We start from the raw sequence: 20,254 nt of genomic DNA, 5'->3' as shown, positions 1-20,254 counted from the left end.
TATTGTTCCTACATCTTTTACATGCAAGCCAAAAGTTCCAATTTTGTCCCGACCAGAGCGTCGTCTTTCATATGTCGGCTGTGTTTGACTCCTGTCAAACTGTTTCAATTGGACTTCATACTACTGGGTGTCTTAGGGTAGTGTTTTTTCTTGCTGTACCTTTCTGTCAGGTAAAAGTTTGAATCATATGCAAACAATCTTCATTATAATCTGTGACTACCGCTAATAGCTTCTAATATCCCCTTGCTAGCTAGCTTTTTTTTTGCCTCCATCGTGAACACAAAGCCCGTTTCACACGTTTTGCTGCACTTTATTGTATTGCAGCAAGTTTCCCCAACCATCTCCTTTATTTTAAGATTTTTCTGTTTTAAAATTCATTCAAGGTAGCATTTAAAACGTCTTAAATTTGACTTCATGCAACCTGCAGATGTCTTTCTTTAGGAAAATGACTTCAGTTGTCTCACTTTGTAATTACGTGACTTCTGAAGAAAGTTAGTTGCACAAGATTTTATTTAGGAGCAGCATTGTAAAGGGGAGTGTATAAAAGTGTAATCCATAGACGTCCCCCTTTCTTTTGTTTGTCTGGTCAGTAAAATACAATGAAGTTTGAAGTTGTAATATCACAAAATAGAGAAAAGTTCAAGGAATATAATTACACTATATATTTAGTTATTGATTTATTAGGCTTTTATATTTTTGACACAGACTAGGATAGGAAGTAAAAAAATCAGATTGAGAGTAAAAAAATATGGTTGTATCAAAGTGAACTTGGATGCATATTAGACATAATGCATCATTCTATCCATTTGCTGACATGCAAACCTTCCAGTGATTTATGACGGTAATTTTTAAAATCCCTGTGATTCTGCTTTTTGGTAGCTTTCTGCAAGAGTGCTGGACTGTTCTTTGGAGCGCACCCCACTATCGATCTAAGTGACCATGCTTCTGTGTGTCCGAGTGTGTGTGGTACCCGGCAATGTAATGTAATGCTGACTCAGACTGAGTTCGCTGACAGCTGCTGCCTGTTAGAAGAGAGACTGGGATACGAGGAGGAAGAGGGACGACTGGCGTGTGGGAGGGTGTGAGGAGGAGGTAGATTTAAATAGAATAGCACTGATAGGCTTTTTATTTCCCATCATGCCACACATTTTTATCCGAGACTATTCTATTTCAATCTTGACACAAAGGGGTGATTTCTTAGATGTTCCCTGATGAAGGTTTTCTTTGTAGTAAAGGCTTTGTATGAAGCTGACTCTTACCTAAAGTGCAAAAACATGCTTCTATTATTAGAAAATATCCACCGGAAATATTTTAGTGCTGTAGTGTAAGTTGACAACCCTTTTTATTTTGTGTTTTTAGGCCCAGATCGCCTTCCTGCAGGGGGAGAGGAAAGGCCAGGAGAACCTAAAGAAAGACCTCGTCCGCAGGATCAAAATGCTGGAGTACGCACTGAAGCAAGAGAGGTGAGTGGACCATTAAACATCTGAGCTAGTTCAGCTGCGGCGTTTCTGTGTTCTTTAAATAACCCACTATCACTATCAACGAAATCTGTAAAGAGATACCAGGCCATTAGTCAACAAATCAGCATCAGCTTCTGAGACCACAACTCCTGTAGCAGTGCATCTCCGCTACAGGATTTTACATCTAACCTGAAGAATTTCCAGTTTCTAATTTCCTATCGCTTCCTGCTTTGTCTAGTTGCTGCTTTCGCATCGGACAGAACCAGGTGTTGGAACTGAGCAAGAGCTGGTGTTGGATTTTTATGGGATAACCTGAGTAAAAATACCAAAGTTTCATGGTATTTTCATGAAAAGAAACATATTTTTAAAGCAGCAACTCATCATTTATTTGTTGTAGTATTAAAACATAGCTTACATGTATTGATAGTTATCAAATTGAAGACGTAGCAATCAGTTGGCCATAAATTAGAATCAGACAATCTTCTCCTTTCCGCCTCATTGCTGGTTGTTTGATTTCCGTCTGTTGTGGCAGATGGCGGTTCACTTTGAACCAGGTTCTGGTTCTGCTGGACGTTTCTTCCTGTTAAATGGGGGGTTTTCCTTCCACTGTTGCCACATGCATGCTCAGTGTGAGGGATTGTTGTAAAGCAAACAAGACAAGTGATTGTCTGCTGTCGCTATACTTGATCAGGAGGACTGAATGCTGCACCTGAGTGACTTTATTCATCCATTATATTTGTATAGAAAGTAGTGAAAAAGATTTATGCCATCTCAATAATCAAAGGAGAAATCATAATTGACATTAAGCAGTTATGCATCCAGTTTCTTTCTTTTTTTAACAGAGGAATGTTATAGCAAAAACTATGAAGGTAAATTTGTAAGGCTTCGTTTTTGCACTTATACTACAATTCTGACTGCTTTAAAAGAAAAAGAAAAATGAAATGTTTTGTAAAATTAAAAGATCACTTCAAACCTAAATATGCCAGGGGTGTGAATAATTTCAGGCTTAGCTGTACCTGGGTGTTTATTTGTTGCCGTTTGGGATTTTATTGAGGCTTTCACCAGCCGTATAACATGCTGCATGTTGTCCTGACATGGTGAAGCCCTGGTTTGACATACTGATGTTGTTGTTGTCAAATTCACTGTGCAGAACAGCCAATCAGGGCGATCTCTCTGACACTCCTGACATGAAGTCAACATGTTAGATTGATTGTAGAAATCAGAACAAAAACATTGAGTGCAGGCGGGGGTGTTCGACACCTAAAACAGAAAAAAAGATGGGGAGAAGTTGTACTTCACATATGAGTTCTTGGTTACTAAAATAATTCAGATGGAGTGACTGCATCAACGTTACAGTTACTTTTTGAAAGGGTGTGATTTCAGGCCGTGGTTTTCTCTCCAGTTTTAACCGCTCCCTCACTCAACTACACAGGATGTTCATGACTTCTTTGTGGGTGATGTTAGAGGTCTGAGACTGTAAATGACATCCATCGTGAGGAATCCCACGAATGCAAAGCGTTGCTGACGCAGGCGTAGCCAGGCATGTCAGATAAGGCAGTATCAAACTCCAGACCTGGAGCAGGGAGTAAATGTAACTTGTGCTACATTTACTTTTTTATATCAGGTGTTTTTGTGAGATCTTGCAACGGGGAGATTAAACGAATAAAATCCTCAACATAACTGTGTCAACTGAGTTTCAGGATGGTTTTTTTTTTTTGCCCCGTCATTCCCCCGGGTCGGCTCCAGTTTTAGTTAATGTTTGGCTCTGAGGCACGTCGTCATGGGTTGTTCAGTGTACTATCGTCCTCCGTCTGTTAACAGCCTATTTTTATCTACTTAGCCTCAGTGAGATGACTGCAGGCCTTCCCTCAGGAGGAGCCCTTAACCCAGAAATACTACCACTTCTCCTGGTTGCTAAGCAACAGGTCACGTCTCCGAGGGTGTCTTGAAAGCAATTTCAGAAATGGCTTTTTTGAGTGTGGGATGTGCCCTGTTTGAAATGGCTTTAATTTTAATGAGGTCGCTTCCTCTGGATCGCCACAGTGCTGGATGGAGGGGGGTGCTAAGCTAAAATGTTTTCTTTTGTTGTCAGTCGGCCTCAGTTGGGAAAAACGTAACACTTCCTGCTGATAATATGATATAGCTTCGTTTGTCGTGATACGTAAACTTGAAAACTGATTCCAACAAAACAACATTTGCAGAAATGTCTGTTTGCTTTTAAACTATGTAGATGCCAAAGAAGCGTTGAAGTAAATATATTATGAAGACATAGTTTAATAATTATTCATCAGATTTATAAAGTAACAGAAAACATGGTTCAAAGTACGGATAATTATTAATGTTTTATTAATGTTTCCCAAGTTTTCACACTTTGTTTTTTTGTGTTTTCCTTTTTTTTTTCTGCTTTCAGAGCAAAGTACCACAAATTAAAATACGGGACGGAGCTAAATCAGGGCGACATAAAACCTCCAAGCTACGACTCTGGTAAGTCAACAGAACCTCTAAATCACTGTGGTTGCTGAGCTCATACATACCTGGGGTGACACCATTGCGGTACATGTAAAAGGCTGCATTCATGTCGGATCTTGTTCATCTTTGTGCATTGCTTCACAGCGTCCTTAACCTTGGAATTATGAAAGAGCAATTGTTGCAGATGTAGAAGAGAAAAGAAAATGCCTGAGAAATGAGAGTTTCAAGCAGTCACGACAGATTGCAGAAGATTTGCTCACTTGAATTAAACTTCTCAGATTTTACTCATCTCTGACGCTATGCAGCCTTTCAACTATTTAGTTATTCCTTTTTTCTACACTTTGTTTTTGCTCCAAGCACTGAAATGATTACATCTGAGAAAAATCGAAAGCTCTCCACTGGAAGCTTGCCTTTGTTATTCTTTAGTCCACCGAGCTGTCGGCAATTTTACAACATTTATAAGTAGAAAACAGCTTTCATGAAAGGATTCACAGTGTGGATTTGTGGATTATTTGTGGAGTATTGAGGACATTATTTTTAGAGCTTAAAATTATTTATTTTTTTTACTGTAATTGAGCTGAAACAGTAGGTTTAATAAACCAAATGAATAGTGAGCCATGGTATATTTTTAGTTGATGAACAATGGAAACACGAGCACTATGAGCACAACACCTGCTTCTTATTTTATTCTGGTTTTATCGGCTCCTCGTGTTCGAGCCGTCAGCCTGGATAGCGATGCTTCCTCTCTTCTCTGCTCATCTCTATTCATGAGGAACGTTCAAAGCGCAGAACCCTTGAAGTGTTGATGATTTGGAGAAGGTGAAGAAGAGAGGTGTTGGATGAAAGAGGGGGAGAAAAGAGGGAGAGCTGGGAGGCGTTACTGGTTTGGTGGCTCGTCTGCCAGCCCATTACCCTCTGCGTTAATTCTGACCCAGTTTTTGAGACGTCTTCACTTCCGCCTGCCCCTCAACAAGCTCTCATGTCATCTTCTACAATGTAGAATCACATTTTCTGTGTTTGAAGATTGATTTTTTTATTTTTGGAAGATTGGGATTGTTTTGCCACCATTACGCTCTTTGGGTTTCCAGTTCAGAGTGATGATAGCACACTCAAGAACTACCTTTTTTTTGTTTTTCCCCCCATTAGTGTGTCTACAGCTTATATTTATTTCGACTTTGATTTCAGGTCAACTCACAGAAGGAGTGATTGGAATAAAAGCCAGTTTCTTTTAGATATTTTCTATCTTTTGTATTGTTTGTTCTAAGGAAAAAATTTAATTGAGTTTGGCATAAAAACATCAGAGGTTAATTTTAATTCATATGGCCCAGCCATATTACAGTATGAATCCCATAAACTAAAATTACTTTTCTTGGGATTGTATGAGATAGAGCACTAAAATTAAACATAATATGTAGTTTAAGGACAATAATATGTGGATTTGCAAAGGTTTTTACCAGTAAAGATTAGAATATTTGTCAGCTGCATTTACTCTTATATCGCTAACGAAAATCCAAATTACCTTCAGAAATAAACTCCACCTTCATCTAATTTAATTTTGGTGTAGATGCAGCTGTTCAGTGAAGTTCCAAGAGGTTTGTTACAGAACAAAACGACCAGAAGTGATAATATCCTGTAACTATTAGATGCATCCCTTCTCCAACACAGCTGAATCAAATGACTCATTAACCGGCTTCTGCAGAGCTGAATAATGTGTTAACAAGGGGATTCAGGTGTTTTGGAGGATAGTACCTTTTGAGGATTGGACTTGGTCAACCTTGATGAAGACTAAGAAACACACCAGATAACTCGGGGATAAAACTGCAGAAATCCACCTGGCCCCACAAATGCAGAAAGCAATAAAAAGTGCTTCACCATTTGCCACAACACAGCAAAATTGCAGAAAAACCTGCTCTGTCGGAGACCGATAAAGACTGGAGCCTGGGGCCGAGGTGTGCCTTCCAGCAAGAGAGTGACCCTAAACATACAGCCACAGATCGTTAAATGGTTTAGAATATGCAGGTTTCTTACAGGTGCTTGGAGTCCTTCAAAATGCTTGAATGTCAATTAAACATTTTCAGGTTTTGAAAAGTGCTTCGGTATAAAAGTCTTTAAACTGCTCAGTTTTGTAATAAATTGCAGTCTGACTAAACTCGATTGTCCGTTTCCAGATATTCAAACCTGCAGCTGTAATTCCGGTTAAAGGTGGTTCTGCAAAGTATTGACTCAGGGCATCTTTATAGAAGTAAACACTTTAGAGTTTATGGTTCTAACAAGACAATATTTGGAGCTCAGGTGTTAATATGCTTTTGCGAGACGGTCTGTGTTATTTGTTTATTTGCTCCTCGCTCGAGGGCTGACCATCTTTGATTTGCACCAGTATTTCCTACTTGATGAAGACAAAGCTTGTGTTTCGTTGCTGCTGACATCACTCGTCTTTCTAGTGTTTCATGGTAGTCGGGTGGAGCACAGATCAGTCATCTGAGTTTTGACATTACGAGATGTTGGATGCTTTGTTTTACTTCAAGCTGTTGTCTCAACGGTTTCTGCTGCCTTTGTCACACAACAGTTCATCTGTTAGGATATAAATATTTGCAATTATGTAAATTTGAAACTATGTTAGCTTAGGTTTGGAGGCCCAGCTTTTACAGATCGAAGAGAAAAATGTTTCCTGTTCAACTGGATTTGACATTTGGTTTTATTAAGTTGTGGTAAAGAATGTGCGTCGTCTCCAGAGTGCAGCGATGCAGGAATGCTCTCGCTGTTTGCTCAGTGGAAATAATGTCAGAGGCTTGTTCGTCTGTGTTGTTTGTGAAGCTCTGATTTGTGTCTCTCTTCTCTCCTTCAGACGAGGCCAACGAGAACGATTCTTCTGGATCACTTAACAATCAGCTGTCCTGGAAACATGGCCGGCAGCTCCTCAGACAGTGAGTACACAAGCTCTTCCAGTCCAAAACAAACCGAATGTGTTTTAAATTAAATGAAAAGCCTGAGATTACGGGGCTAAGGAGCTGCTCTTTTCAGGCAAGCAAGTTTTGTGACATTTGTTGCTGGGCCAACTGTGGCCAAACAGAATTAAAACGATGGTGAACAGCGCCCTCACATGGACAACCTGCAGTCATCACTAAATCTGTGTCTTCCTTAGACGTTCCCTGTTTGTTTAGAGGGTGGTTATTTCATTGCTCTATAAAGTCTGTGAGTTTTGACATCATCCCTGCAGCGTCGCTCCTCATCTGCCCCAACATGCCGGCCGATGAAAGGAGCCATTTTACTCAGCAGTCTGTGTGAAGCGACGGATCAATAATGTGCCAAAACACCCTCTCCTCGCCCCCCCCATTCCCTTTCTATTAGTCACTCACTCACTCAGATTGCGAAGGCTTATCCTCCATCGCTGTAGAGTTGGTGTAATATTTGATGAGAAGCTTGTTTTGCTGCAAGAGAACTGAGAGCATGAACAAAACCACTGAGAGATGAACAGACTCTGAGGAGTAACATGTTTTTCACATCTTTTTAGTAAACTTGTGTACAAAAACCATTTAATTTAAAGCAACAGTACAAATTTATTAAAACTGTCACCATGTCTTGACAGTCTAATATGAAACAAATAATCTGTGAAAGACCTCCACCTCCTCCCTGACCTCGTGTAGTCGCTGCTAAAAGTGCTAATGGAATGGAGAAGAAACAACTTACCGTTACAGGAAAGCTGTGGCCATGCTAATTAATCATAAAGTCACGGATGACCAATCAGAAATTACCAGGAGGGGGAATAAATGTGTTCTGCACTGTAAAGAGGGGTTGGCAGTGTGGTGGTCACTGTTTCTAATGAGCACTGGAGCAAGAAGAGCCCTCACAACAGTGCCATCTATCTGCAAGGAGGCAGCGTTTCAGGCTGGAGGCCAGAATAAACTTTACTGTGTGCTGCAGATGAAGAGAAGAGTTCGGTTTTTTTGGGGGGGTTGCTTATTTCCTCTGTTTTCTAAACTCCTTTTCTACCTTGTTTGCAGGTACCTGCAGGAGGTGGGCTACACAGACACCATTTTGGATGTAAAGTCGCAGAGGGTCAGAGCCCTGCTGGGCCTCGCCGGCGATGGAGCCGGCAAGACTGGAGAACGGATGAGCATGGAGCCTTCGGTCAACGGGCCGAACTCGACACCAAAGGGGACCAGAGGGTGAGTACACGCCAGTAATCCTGGATCTGTTGAGGACATTCTGTGAGATAATCAATTTTAAGGAATCTCAGAGTGCAGAATTGATCCTTAGGCTAAAGTGTTTGTTTATCTAGATGTGCCTATCTATAGATCTGTTTGTTCTGGGACAGAGCAGAGCTGGACCTTCACCTCCAGTTGGCTGCGGACAGATGCCTAGCTTCTCGCTGCGGAGCTGCAAACGCACTTTATTCTGCTGTATTGTTTCAGTTTCATTATTTGCTCCAAGCTGCAAACATTTAGTTTAGAACAGGTCTTTCCAAGAAGCATCCTCCCACGTCCTTCATGCTTTTCTTTCAGTTTCTTTTTATGTGATCAAACGTATTACAAAACATCTCAGGAAACTTTGATCTCTGCGGTTTATCTTGCAAACATCTTCCAGATAATCAGTGTTTTGCTCTTTGTCTTGCCTGACGTTCCCAGTTGGGGCTAGATTAGTGACTCTATATTTATTTTTGGTTATTTAGTAATGTCTTTCTAATTGTCCTTGCTAACATGAATACATAGTGTAATGTTTATATTAGTTTATTTAAATCTTGCCTGCTCTCACAGCTCCTTCCTAGCACTAAGCAACAATTGTAAATAAGAAATTGTTCTTAATCTGTCCTGCATGATTTAATAAAGGTTAAATAAAGACTGATGATTGTCTTAATAATAATTGACACAAAAATGTGTAAACATTTTTAATTGAACTAAAAACAACTTGCAAAAAGAGAAATGAGCAAAATTTCTTTGTATCAGATTCACAATGATGCACACATCTCTGCCCTACTAGAGACATCTGATGACTTTATATATTAATTAATATACTGCAGGCTTTGATTATTTATATATGTTTATTTAAATAGTATTTTTGTGCATGTGGCAAAAAGTTTGGACACCACTGTCTTTATGATTCATGAAGGTATTGCATTTAAATCTTAAAGATTTTTAGAAGTCTTACACACAAAAATAATAATTATTATTTATATATTTTTACATAAGGTTCTGATTTTAAAAATTAGATCCTGATAGCTGCTAAAGGGAAAAGTTAGAATATTAGATTTTGACATTCGGATTAATTTTGTCCTTGCGTTATCATAGAATGTTATAGAGTACGGATATCAAGGTTCAAGTTTCTCCATCGTTGAAACTCAGGATTTTCTAACTAGCACCACTTTCAAAACATGGAAACATGTTTTTTTGTTTTTTTCTTTCTAATTTTAAGCATAAAATCAGTCGTGCTTGTTATTGTCGAGGCTAAATTGATAAATGAAACTAACTCGGTTATTGCTCGACCATGTTGATGTGTTGGTATAAATAAAAAACCTAGGGGTCGTGTAAATCAAATCCATGAGCGCTGACAAGTGTTTTGGAAACTGTTTTGATAAAAGTATTTTTGTCTGTGCAGAAAAGCTGAGCTTTCTGACACAAGCGCTGTGCTGGAGGCCTTCAAATTCATCGAGAATGCAGACTTCAGTGATGAAGATGAGGAGGAGGACAGCGACGGGAAGGACAGGACTAATGTGGAATCCAGGACTGTAAGGAACTGGTCTACCTCGAGTCTAGTTTGGTCCAAAATGTTTGTGCAGAGTAAAGAAAATAAACTCTTCCTTAGATTGTGCGAAAGAAGCCCTCATCGTCATCGTCATCATCTCCAGCCAGTATGGACACCAGTGAGGACCCCGACACAGAGGAGGCCCTGAAGGGCTTCGACTTCCTGTCAAATCCTGACGAGATGGACACTTCAGAGTCCCGGGGGACCGGAGACGGCACCGACTGGGGTGAGACTGAGACGCCAGAAACACAGCCGCAGAGTTGATCACCATGAAAAACTGATGAGAACACATCACTTATTGTTTGATGCAGTTATCTTAAAATGTTTCCTCTAACAGTTTGGTGATGTTCCTGGAGTCTTCATTCATAAATCACGCTGTGGTCATGAACCATGACATGAGGACTGTCTCTGTTTAACCCACAGTTTGTCTTCCACTGTGTTCCCATAGCCAGCCCACTCTGTGTCTTCCAGTCGTTTCCCCTCAGATCAACATCAACCTTAAAAAAAGAAAATACATAGTAGCTCCTAAAAGTATTCACAACCCACAAATGTATTTTTTCTCATTACAACCATAAACTTCAGTGTGCTTAATTGGGATTTTATATGATAAACCAGCAAAAGTAATGCATGATTTATGTCTTTCAAACATTTTTCTTTACAATTACAATTACATAGGTCTGAAATGATTAATCAGATTAATCATGATGACTCAATTATTGAAATAATAATCAATTGGTTTATCAGTCTAAAAAGTTTCATGTTTTACAAAAATAAACTGAAAATCATTTTTCTTCCACTTGAGTTGTGCACTAATGTGTTTTGTTCTGGGACATAAACTCCCAATAAGGTACATGGAAGTTTCTGGTTGTAACATGACAAAATGCAAACCAATTCAATACGTTAGCAAAGAACAGTGTGGAAAAAAAAAATCTTTTTTAATGCTTGAAAATCAGACCATTCCTGAATTTGATTAATTCTTCACCCAACAGTAGTTCTTGACAAAACACAATTCTAGTAAAGAAAACAAAAATATGAGGAGATTCTGGAGAATCCAGTTGTTTAAAACCCACCAACTGAGTAAAAGCTCTGGGCCTGAGAGAGGCCTGCATCTCCAGCTAAGCCTCTCGTCGGCCATGCAGCTCCTCAACAGCCTCTCGGTCTGGTTTTTGTTCCCCTGTGTAGACAAGGACGAGCAGGGTCCCGTTTCTGAGGCCTGGGACGTGGACCCGGGAGTGATGAACAAACTCAAGGAGCAGTACAAAAAGGAGCGCAAGGGGAAAATGGGGGTGAAGAGTAAGTGCCGATAGACATTGCTGCCTCCTTCAGTCTCTTCTCTGCAGAACCTGACTTTCCTGAGCTCGATCAAAACGCCTCCGATCAAAAGAGAGCATCTTTTTTTCCATCTCCTCCTCTAGCCGCTCCTTCTTTTGTCTCTGTTCTTTGTCTTCCAGTTAGTGCTTGCGAATGCCATTAAATCCCTTCCCATATGAAGTGTAATGTCTTGTCTGTTGCATTTGTTTGTTTCCCTTCATTTCATCTTCACACTAGGGCTGTTGTAAACGAATATTTTAGTAATCGAGTAATCTATCGATTATTCTTACGATTAATCGAGTAATCGGATAAAAAAAATTATAAAATGAAATATTGGTAAATCTGGCATAATACCGGTGTTACTATCAGATATCAATATGAGTCCAATTTTTCATATTTGAGCATCCCTAACAGTTGCTTTTTTGTAGTTTAGAAAACTAACCTGTAACAATAATAGCTCACTTTCTAAGTTAACCAGAAGAAAAGTTATAGAAAAATCTGAAATTATATTGAATTTAATAACAAAGAGGCAGGCTCACAAATATGCTTATAAAAAATGTCTACAATCCAGCTTTTAGTTTATGTATTCATCTTCAGTGAGTTTAATAGATTAATTAAACTCACCTTGCCACCTAACCTGTCACGCTTTGGGTTTGAAAATACGGGAAATGCCGCCTGGAGTGGGAGGAGAGGGCGAATGAACGAACATGGGGTGGAGGGGAGGAAATAGACCAGCGGACTGACGAACCGTTAGACCGGGGGACGAACACGGGGGAAGCAATACGGGATATTTACGACACCTTCACTGGTCACACTCAGAAACTCATCTACCAGCCATGTACGATGCGCTCCGCCACCCGTTTCTTCAGACCGGGATATGAAATTTATTGTGCGGTTCGTCGGTAAAGCTACATTTACACGGTAAGCATCAGCTACTCAGCCGCCCGCCCTGTTCAGGCTATCCGCTCACCTCAGCGCTCTTCCCGCCGTTCGCTTTCAACCAGCAGCCCCGGAGGAGAAATGCTGCCGTACTCCAGGCATTCCCCCAGTCATTTTAAGGATGCTTATTGGTTCCCCAAAAACGATAAAAAGTCGGGCATTATCATCAATCAATAAAATCCCCACGGGCCAATCTTGAAGATTGGACTTTATGCCGCTGAGACTTAGCTTTTGTCAACAACTTAGAGGCGGAAGTGAGAGCTCCGCGCAACGCAAATGAAGTCCCGGCCGGAACACGGTGCGCTAACTAATAAAACATAAATTAACGAAGCTTCGAGGCAGGTAAATTTTCCTCGAGGAATTTTAGTAATCGAGGTACTCGAATCATTCGAGGAATCGTTTCAGCCCTACTTCACACCATCATCTCGTCTTTGTTAAATGTTTGCGACTAAGTGACACTTTGTGTCAGTAAGGCAATCCGTCTCCTTCTGGGCTTCTAGCCATCTCTACAGACATCTGTTTCTCTGTCTTTGTAGTCATAACAACATAATGATCTCCATTGATGTCCTCGTCCATCTGCCATGTTGATACTCCAGTAGCAAATAATATAGCAGCTGATATAGATTAACAGCTAATAGAAGCTTTTTGGAGAAGTGACTTAGCTGAGTAATAAGATTGCTCTCAGATTAAAAGCTCGCTTAAGCCTCGTTTACCAGCTGAGAGCTCTTACATGTTTTATGCAGACTTTCCCTTCTTTGATTGATCATGAGATCAACAACGTACTTCAACTCCTTTTTTTCCTCAAACCTTTTTCACTTTCATTTCTCCTCTTATGACCTAACAGAAATCATAAGATTTTTCTTCACTCTTTTGGTGCTCTATCACTTTGGTGTTCATGTGGAGAGACTTTCTAGACAAAAGTGGAGTTAAAATATCAAAGACCACTGACTGACGAGCACAAGGCTTCCTTTTACTAAACTAGGATTTATTCTTAAAGGCTTGCTGGGACACGTAGTTGGATTTCATGAAGTTTAAATTGAGTCATTAAGTCTCATTTCCAGCAGGTGCATGAAGCTAAATAGATAACAGATGCAATAGAAACAGCCTTTATTATTCTATAAAGGACAATTCATACATAACAGCAGCAACAGACATAAAAGTTCACGTACAGAGTCCAAAAGTCAGTTTGCTGAAAGACATTGAGAGCAGCAATTAAGCCAAAACTCCTAAAAGAATATACATTTTGCTTTTAAGGTAACAATAAGTAAATAAATAAAATTTTAAAGAAACCTTATTTGTCTGTAAATATGTTCTACTCAGAACTCAAGTTGCATAGTTTTAAATTCACCAGGTTTAAATTCTGTGAAAAAATACAAAAATTATCCAATTATAAGCACCTTTTACTTTTGAACAGCAAAAGGTGTTGATGTACAACTTGATGTCAAGTTGCACAGAAAGGCCAACATTTTTCACATCAGGATATTTTTTTAGCTGCATACACTAAATGAAAGCTATGTTATTCCATGTTAGGCAATAAAATGTTTGTTATTTAAAAAGGAATTCATTATTTGTTTATGTGTATATTTTAATATATTTCTGATGTACAAAAATGCTTCAGTGGTTAAAATCTGCAGAATGTGCCACTTCTTGTTTAACTAATCGATAGCATAATTGATTACTAAAATAATCATTGGTTGCGGCCCGGATATTTTTCACTGTTTGTGGATCGGAGAATAACAATACATTCAAAGCAGTGCTCTGTTTTTGTTTTGTTTGTTTTTTTCCAGCACATTTCTCCAAATTGGAAAAAAAAAAAAGTTCTGTTTGAAGAATCTGAAGGGGAAAATGTGCTCCTAGTTGTTGATTTTAGAATTTATTTCAAGTTTAATGTTATGAAACTTAAAAATAAATATATAAAGACCAACATTTGTTTTACCTTCAAGCAGCAATGACTGTTGCTCTCCACTGTTCACCGTTAAAGATAAATGTGCCTCAACTTCTTCTCTACCTTTGCAGGACTCTACTGCTGGCCTCCCATCATCCTCTGTTTTTACTGATTTTTCCTTTTTCAGTGCTTCCTTCTATATTCATTTTTTTCTATGTTGCTTCAGCATTTACCCACCGCTTTGTTTTGTTTTTTTTCTTCCACTCCATCCAAACATATGTCGTTTGTTTGAACGTTGAACCTAACTCATTAACAGGGCCCAACCGGTCTAAGCTGCAAGACATGCTGGCTAACCTGAGAGACACGGAGGACCTGTCTCACATGCAGCCTCAGCCGACCCCGCAGTCCCGGCCCAGCGTGCCGCGCTTCAGCGAACACGAGGGGAACAGGACAGAAGAAGGTGAGTCGCTAAATACAAGACGCATTTCCTGTCCCTTCTGCCAGTTCTTTGCCGATTGACGGATGTTTTTTATTTGCCCTTTCCGCAGTTGAAGCGCTCACTTTCCCACCCACACCAGGAAAGTCGTTCATTATGGGCACGGAGGAGGGCATGGAGAACGTTCTGGGTCTGGGGGAGCTGGCTGGACTCACTGTGGCCAACGAGGCCGACGGCATGGTGTATGATGTGAGTGGCATGGGGCAAAATGATGTCACTGAAACATCAGAATCAGAGGTTTTTTTGCAGAACACAAACCTCATTATTCCCTAAACTAACTGTACAACTGCAGAATTACTTTAAACACCATGAAAATAAACCATTACATTCTTAGATTTATTTGTACGATTGTCTTTACATTTTTATTATTTTGATTTTTTTTTTTTTCTTTTATTGATTTCCCTCAGATCGGCAACAATAAAGACGCCATGAGAAAAACGTGGAACCCCAAATTCACCCTGCGGAGTCATTTTGACGGGATTCGCGCTCTGACCTTTCACCCTGTGGAGCCGGTCCTGATCACTGCTTCTGAGGATCACACGCTCAAAATGTGGAACCTGCAGAAAACCGCTCCGGCCAAAAAGTAAGAAAGCTTCAGCTCTCTGTTAACTGACCTTCATACGACCGTTTTTATTTTTCCTACCAAATGTGAGCAAAACAAATCCTGTAGCTGCAGCTTTTTTTTGTGTGTGTTTAATTGACATTCTTCTGCAGAAGGACATAACCCAGCAGCTCTAAGACTAGAAAAGATGAAATTAGTTTTTTTTATTTTATTTGTTTTTATCTCAGCATTGTACTTAAGCTGCATGACTAAAACTAATTACAGAAAACAAGCAGCTAAATATTTTGGTCTATAAAAGGTAGCTTTGATAAATATTTCATTGTAATTTCTACTTGAAGCAAGTTACACTAGTGTTATTATCTCTTTGTTGTATTTTCCTTAAATTTTCTTTTTCTTTTTCCAAAAAAATGTAAATGGTGCAGAAATGATGCTTAAATTTTTGCATTTAAAACTGATAATGTAATGTAAATAATAATGTAATGCAAGAGCATTCATCTTAGAGGAAAAATTAGGAAATACAAAATTAATACATTAATTAAAAATAAATGAGGAAAAAAACATAATTATCTAATTAATAATTCTGATTGAAAATTAAGACTTGACTTTTCATAATTTTTTTATTACAGACAAGTTTTAGTGATTAAATATTTAATTGAACTTTTTTTTTAGAAGAACCGATCCAAACTAAAATATTCTCTGGGTGGGTACAATCGGAGACTGTGAATGTTAAATAAATTATCCTATTTTATGAATCTAAATATTGTTTTTTGTACATGGAAAATACATTTTTGTGAAATTGTGAAGGGATTCTAACACCAATCAATGGAAAATTTATAAAAAAAATTTATATGTAACATTTTTTAAAAGATGAAAAGGCTTGTGGGGAAAAAACATGAAAAATTAAAGTTTCCACCAAAATTTGGCCAATTTTTATTCCACTTGCATCAAAATCAAAATGGAACAAAACAAAAACAAATGTCCAGGGAACCAACAAGGTTAGTAAAAATACAAATATTAAGTCAGAAGCATATTAGTACAATGTTTAAGATGTAAAGATAATTTTATTTCTGTGCAATTTCTTACCTAGCAGTGACGATATTCAGCCTTTTCTACATGATTTCAGTCTCAGTCCTATTTGAGTCTCATGTTTGTTGCAGCAAATATGAGCCATATTAAACCATATAAACTATATTTTTGTAGTAAATCAATGGGAGGCTTAATTTTGCTTCAGATTTCAGATGTTTTTTTTATTTCTTTTTTATTAAATTGAATCAACATTTTGTCAGCAGGAGTACATCTTTAGACGTGGAGCCCATCTACACTTTCAGGGCCCACAGGTAAAATACGGCACTTTTGTCAATTCTTTTTTCATTTCTTTTTTTTTTCAGCTTGTGATACAGTTTACTTAATGGTTGCTATTTTCTTATGTAAAACACAACAGGGGCGCTGTACTGAGTGTGGTGATGAGCAGTACAGGGGAGCAGTGTTTCAGCGGAGGGGTCGACGGCACCATCCAGTGCTGGAACACGCCCAACCCGAACATCGACCCCTACGACTCCTACGGTAACCTCGGCGCTTGTTTCGATTCAACCAGGAGTGATTTTTAGCTGCAACGCATGAAAAGTGACCGTGGTCCCCGTGTGTTCAGACCCGTCAGTGCTGCGCGGAGAGCTGAGTGGACACACCGACTCGGTGTGGGGTCTGGTGTACAGCAGCGCACACCAGCGCCTCCTCTCCTGCTCCGCGGACGGAACCGTCAAGCTGTGGGATGCCAACACCACCTCCCCTTCGCTCGCAGTATTCAACGAAAACAAAAGTAACAACCGGATTCACATACATTAAGTTTACCTCTTTTTTTTTTTTTTTCGTCTTTGTTTAAAATTGAGGAATTAAAACTTGCACTTGTTTATCCCTCTGCTAGAGCTGGGAGTTCCCTCCTCTGTGGACCTGGTGTGCAGTGAACCAGCTCATCTGGTCACATCCTTCACAAACGGCCAGATCGGCCTCTTCAACATGGAGACCCGCCAGCTGGTGCTCAGTATGGAATCTAATCTGGAGCCTGGTACGTTTAGGGACAAGCTGCGCAAGGCACAAACCGAGCTGGGCTGAAAATGTAGAGCAAATCGTTGATGTTGCAGCTTGAACAGACATTGACTCACTGTTTAAATGACCAAACCATCGGGTGATTACATCCATTTGTGTGCAGCCATTTTCCTCTTCACTTCCCAGTGACTCGGATCTAACAAAGTTTAATTTGATGAGGAAATCAAACCATTTAAAGTTGATCATGCACTATTAAACTCGTCTTGCTCTGCAAAAAACACAAAATCTTAGAGTATTTTTTTGTCTAGTTCTAGTGTAAACATCTTACTACACTTAAGATAAAACAAAACTAAAAAGTAACTTTCAGTTAGACTAAGGAGGTTGTTTTTAGTAGATAATTGTTTAATGTTGATTTAAAAACACACCAGTTTCACTGACAAATTATTAAAACAAGACAGTCATCCCATATTATAAGTGAAATAACCTGCCAGTGGAACTCATGCTTCTTTTATCAATATTAAGGAATTATTGACTTAAGACAAGCTCCAGTTTCTTGCAGAAAAGTTGCTTGTAAGTTAGTTTTGTCTTATTTCAAGTGTTCTTGCTTAGTAAGCTATTGTTCTTGCAGTGTGCAGTCTCATTTCAAAATGTTGAAAATTATGCACAAAAGCATGTTTTCACTTATGCAGTCAATTGATTTATTGATTGTTGAGACAGGCCTATTTGTGAATATCTTTGCAAGACGCTGCCTTTATGTAGTAACTTGTGTTGACCATTGAATCTGTGTTGACTGATGCTTTCTCCGGCTGTCACATCTTTGCTTGGAGTCAGATATTTCTGTTTTTCATCTTTAAATCTTTTTTTTTCTTCTTTTAACCAGGCACTCCCTGTCAGATCAACAAGGTCCTCAGCCACCCGACTCTTCCCATCACCATCACAGCGCAGGAGGACAGACACATCAAATTCTTTGACAATAACAGCGGGAAGCTGATTCACTCCATGGTGGCCCATCTGGACGCCGTCACCAGCTTAGCTGTGGATCCAAATGGACTTTATCTCATGTCAGGCAGTGAGTATCTAACGTCGTCTTCGGCTTTCTTCTTCTGTGGCTTGAACGGTCAACTCAAACCCAGTCTAACAATAACTGGCAGCGTTTAGAAAATGTGAATTATGCCGAGCAGGGATTTTAAATTATATTTATTTACTACACATTTATAGTTTCCTTGTAGGATCTCAAATTGTACAAGTAGTCAAGCTTTAACTTGACTGCATGCACTCAGAGGGGAAAAAGAACATTTGTTTGTTTGCTTTTTAATATTTTCCAGAAAAATAATATGTTTTGTTTTGGTCAATGTGTCTAGTGCAGGAGGCTACACTTCTGCTTTTCAAAGATGTAGGGTTGTATAATTGCACATATGTTTGCAGCCATGAGTGTAAACGTTGAGTTGGGGGCGTGGCCAGCAGCAGCTTATTTGGATTTAAAGTGACAAGAGGCCCTGAAACAGCTGAAGGGAGCTCGAAATAGGCAGGACCTCTAAGCAACTTTCTGCATGTTGTTCTGTCCTCAGGTCACGACTGCTCCATCCGTCTGTGGAACCTGGAGAGTAAAACCTGCATCCAAGAGTTCACGGCTCACAGGAAGAAATTCGAGGAATCGATCCACGACGTGGCGTTCCATCCGTCTAAATGCTACATCGCCAGTGCCGGGGCGGACGCTCTCGCCAAGGTGTTCGTATGACACGGAGCAACACGTCCCTCCCCCACCACAGCCTCGCTCTCTGACTCAGTCTCCTACGATCAGGGACCAATAGAGACACAGCAGGGGAAGGACAGTCAGGCAGCGAGTCCGGTCCCACCTCAAACTAGCCACTGGTCTCCTGTCGGACTCGCAGACTATGTAGCCAATAGCCTCAAATAGGTTGTGAGGAGGAGAAGGAGGAGGAGGAGGAACTGCTCTCTGGTCCCTACCCCCCATCACTCCCCACCATCCAGGCAGGCCTGGGTGTGACTGGCCACAGCGCCCCCTGCAGACAGACTCAAACTTCACCTCCACAGAAAGGAGAGAGGCTCAGGACAAGTGGCAGCGAGGAGCAGAGATGTGAGGTCCCATCTTCCTTCACGCTCATCCCAGGTCCTCCTCAGATAAACCAAGTTTTTCTCCGTGTTGCGTTTCTGAGGCAGAAGCCTCCCAGCTCCTCTCCTCAGCTTCCCCAGACTGACTCTGCTTGCTTGACCTGCCTTTATTTTCCTTTTTAAAAATCTATATTGACGAATGTGCCTTTGCTTTAAAAAGGTCTTTAAAAAATGTTATTTTAACAAGCTTGTTTTTCGGGGGCGGTGGGGAAGCTGGTTGTCGCAATGTTGTCGGTTTTAACATTGGATGTAAAATTACAAATGCTTATAATAAACAAAAATATATATTCAGTCTTAAAAATTTACAGTGCAGCGTGAGTTTGAGTTTTTGTTTTTGATAAGTGTGGTTGGGATGTCAGTTCTGTGTGTTTGACGGCAGCGCTGGTAGAGCGATACAGACCATTAATTTACATGCCTGTTTCTTAGTTTCAAGCCACTGTACACTTCTGAAGATTACACGCTTATGTGTCCAAAGTAAACCATTTTGGTTATATAATTAAAATTAAACAGACTTGATTCTAGATGTCAACTTTTAGGAATATCTAACACATTTTGGCCAGTTTGCTCTCGTTTGAACTGAATGCTGTGTACTGTATATAGTTTTTTTTTTTGTTTGTTTTTTTTTTTCCCTCCCCCGCCTCAGCTGTGTGGACATGCTTGACTACGATGTGATGTATCATGTCCAGGTATTTACAGTAGTCCAGTGTTTAGCGGGAGATTAGTGCAGTACTTTTAGGACTATTTGAAATGATGATTTAACCAAGAGAAATGTCCTGCAGTTCCAGTTTACTGTAAATCCATGAGGTTTGAAAGCAAGGAAAGATTAAAAAAAGGCAAACAGGATGTTGTACGCGGAGAGTACAGCTTTACATGAGCCATTTTCTCAGTCACTGGTTTGTATATGAGAGTATGTTCGAAATAAAACCTGCTGTAAAATGTTAATTGGGCTCAGATGTTGGTTATTTTGAATGGTTTTTTTTGATTGACCCGATCACATGAATTGAATTATGCTCAATATTATGCAAAATCATCTTTTTTTTTTTAGATTTATATTTTGCTAAAATGTCATTCTCTAATCAAAAACACACCTGAAATGCTGCTATGATTCCTACATATACATTTGAGAAACCCCATATAAATAACTGGAAAGTTATAGTAAATTATCACTCCTGATTTGGTCTAATCCACTGAGTTAAATTTTTGAGTTGCTATATTCA

The 20,254-nt window shown here is 39.6% G+C and overlaps 1 protein-coding gene across 2 annotated transcripts in view; it reads left to right on the top strand.

Annotated features, from left to right (window-relative positions):
• LOC106914892 (striatin) overlaps positions 1 to 19,979 on the top strand; it is a 32,213-nt gene extending 12,234 nt beyond the window's left edge. Inside the window, exons 2-17 of one of the 2 annotated variants that reach the window (XM_014982071.2) lie at positions 1,360 to 1,463; positions 3,871 to 3,944; positions 6,775 to 6,853; positions 7,931 to 8,095; positions 9,522 to 9,651; positions 9,729 to 9,894; positions 10,851 to 10,961; positions 14,120 to 14,263; positions 14,352 to 14,488; positions 14,707 to 14,882; positions 16,148 to 16,198; positions 16,303 to 16,424; positions 16,510 to 16,677; positions 16,783 to 16,923; positions 17,785 to 17,973; positions 18,473 to 19,979. In XM_014982071.2, the coding sequence (XP_014837557.2) occupies positions 1,360 to 1,463; positions 3,871 to 3,944; positions 6,775 to 6,853; positions 7,931 to 8,095; positions 9,522 to 9,651; positions 9,729 to 9,894; positions 10,851 to 10,961; positions 14,120 to 14,263; positions 14,352 to 14,488; positions 14,707 to 14,882; positions 16,148 to 16,198; positions 16,303 to 16,424; positions 16,510 to 16,677; positions 16,783 to 16,923; positions 17,785 to 17,973; positions 18,473 to 18,642 (2,127 nt within the window). In that variant the 3' untranslated portion in view covers positions 18,643 to 19,979. The remainder of the gene's footprint in view (positions 1 to 1,359; positions 1,464 to 3,870; positions 3,945 to 6,774; positions 6,854 to 7,930; positions 8,096 to 9,521; positions 9,652 to 9,728; positions 9,895 to 10,850; positions 10,962 to 14,119; positions 14,264 to 14,351; positions 14,489 to 14,706; positions 14,883 to 16,147; positions 16,199 to 16,302; positions 16,425 to 16,509; positions 16,678 to 16,782; positions 16,924 to 17,784; positions 17,974 to 18,472) is intronic. The other variant, XM_014982072.2, reaches the window with a different exon arrangement.
• The last annotated feature ends 275 nt before the right edge of the window (positions 19,980 to 20,254 follow it).

This window comes from Poecilia mexicana, unplaced genomic scaffold (assembly GCF_051168715.1).
Source record: "Poecilia mexicana isolate PSO_F unplaced genomic scaffold, ASM5116871v1 scaffold_15, whole genome shotgun sequence".
Classification (NCBI taxonomy): domain Eukaryota; kingdom Metazoa; phylum Chordata; class Actinopteri; order Cyprinodontiformes; family Poeciliidae; genus Poecilia; species Poecilia mexicana.
The sequence above is the reverse complement of the archived record's forward strand: the minus strand, read 5'-3'. Positions and strand labels throughout refer to the sequence as shown.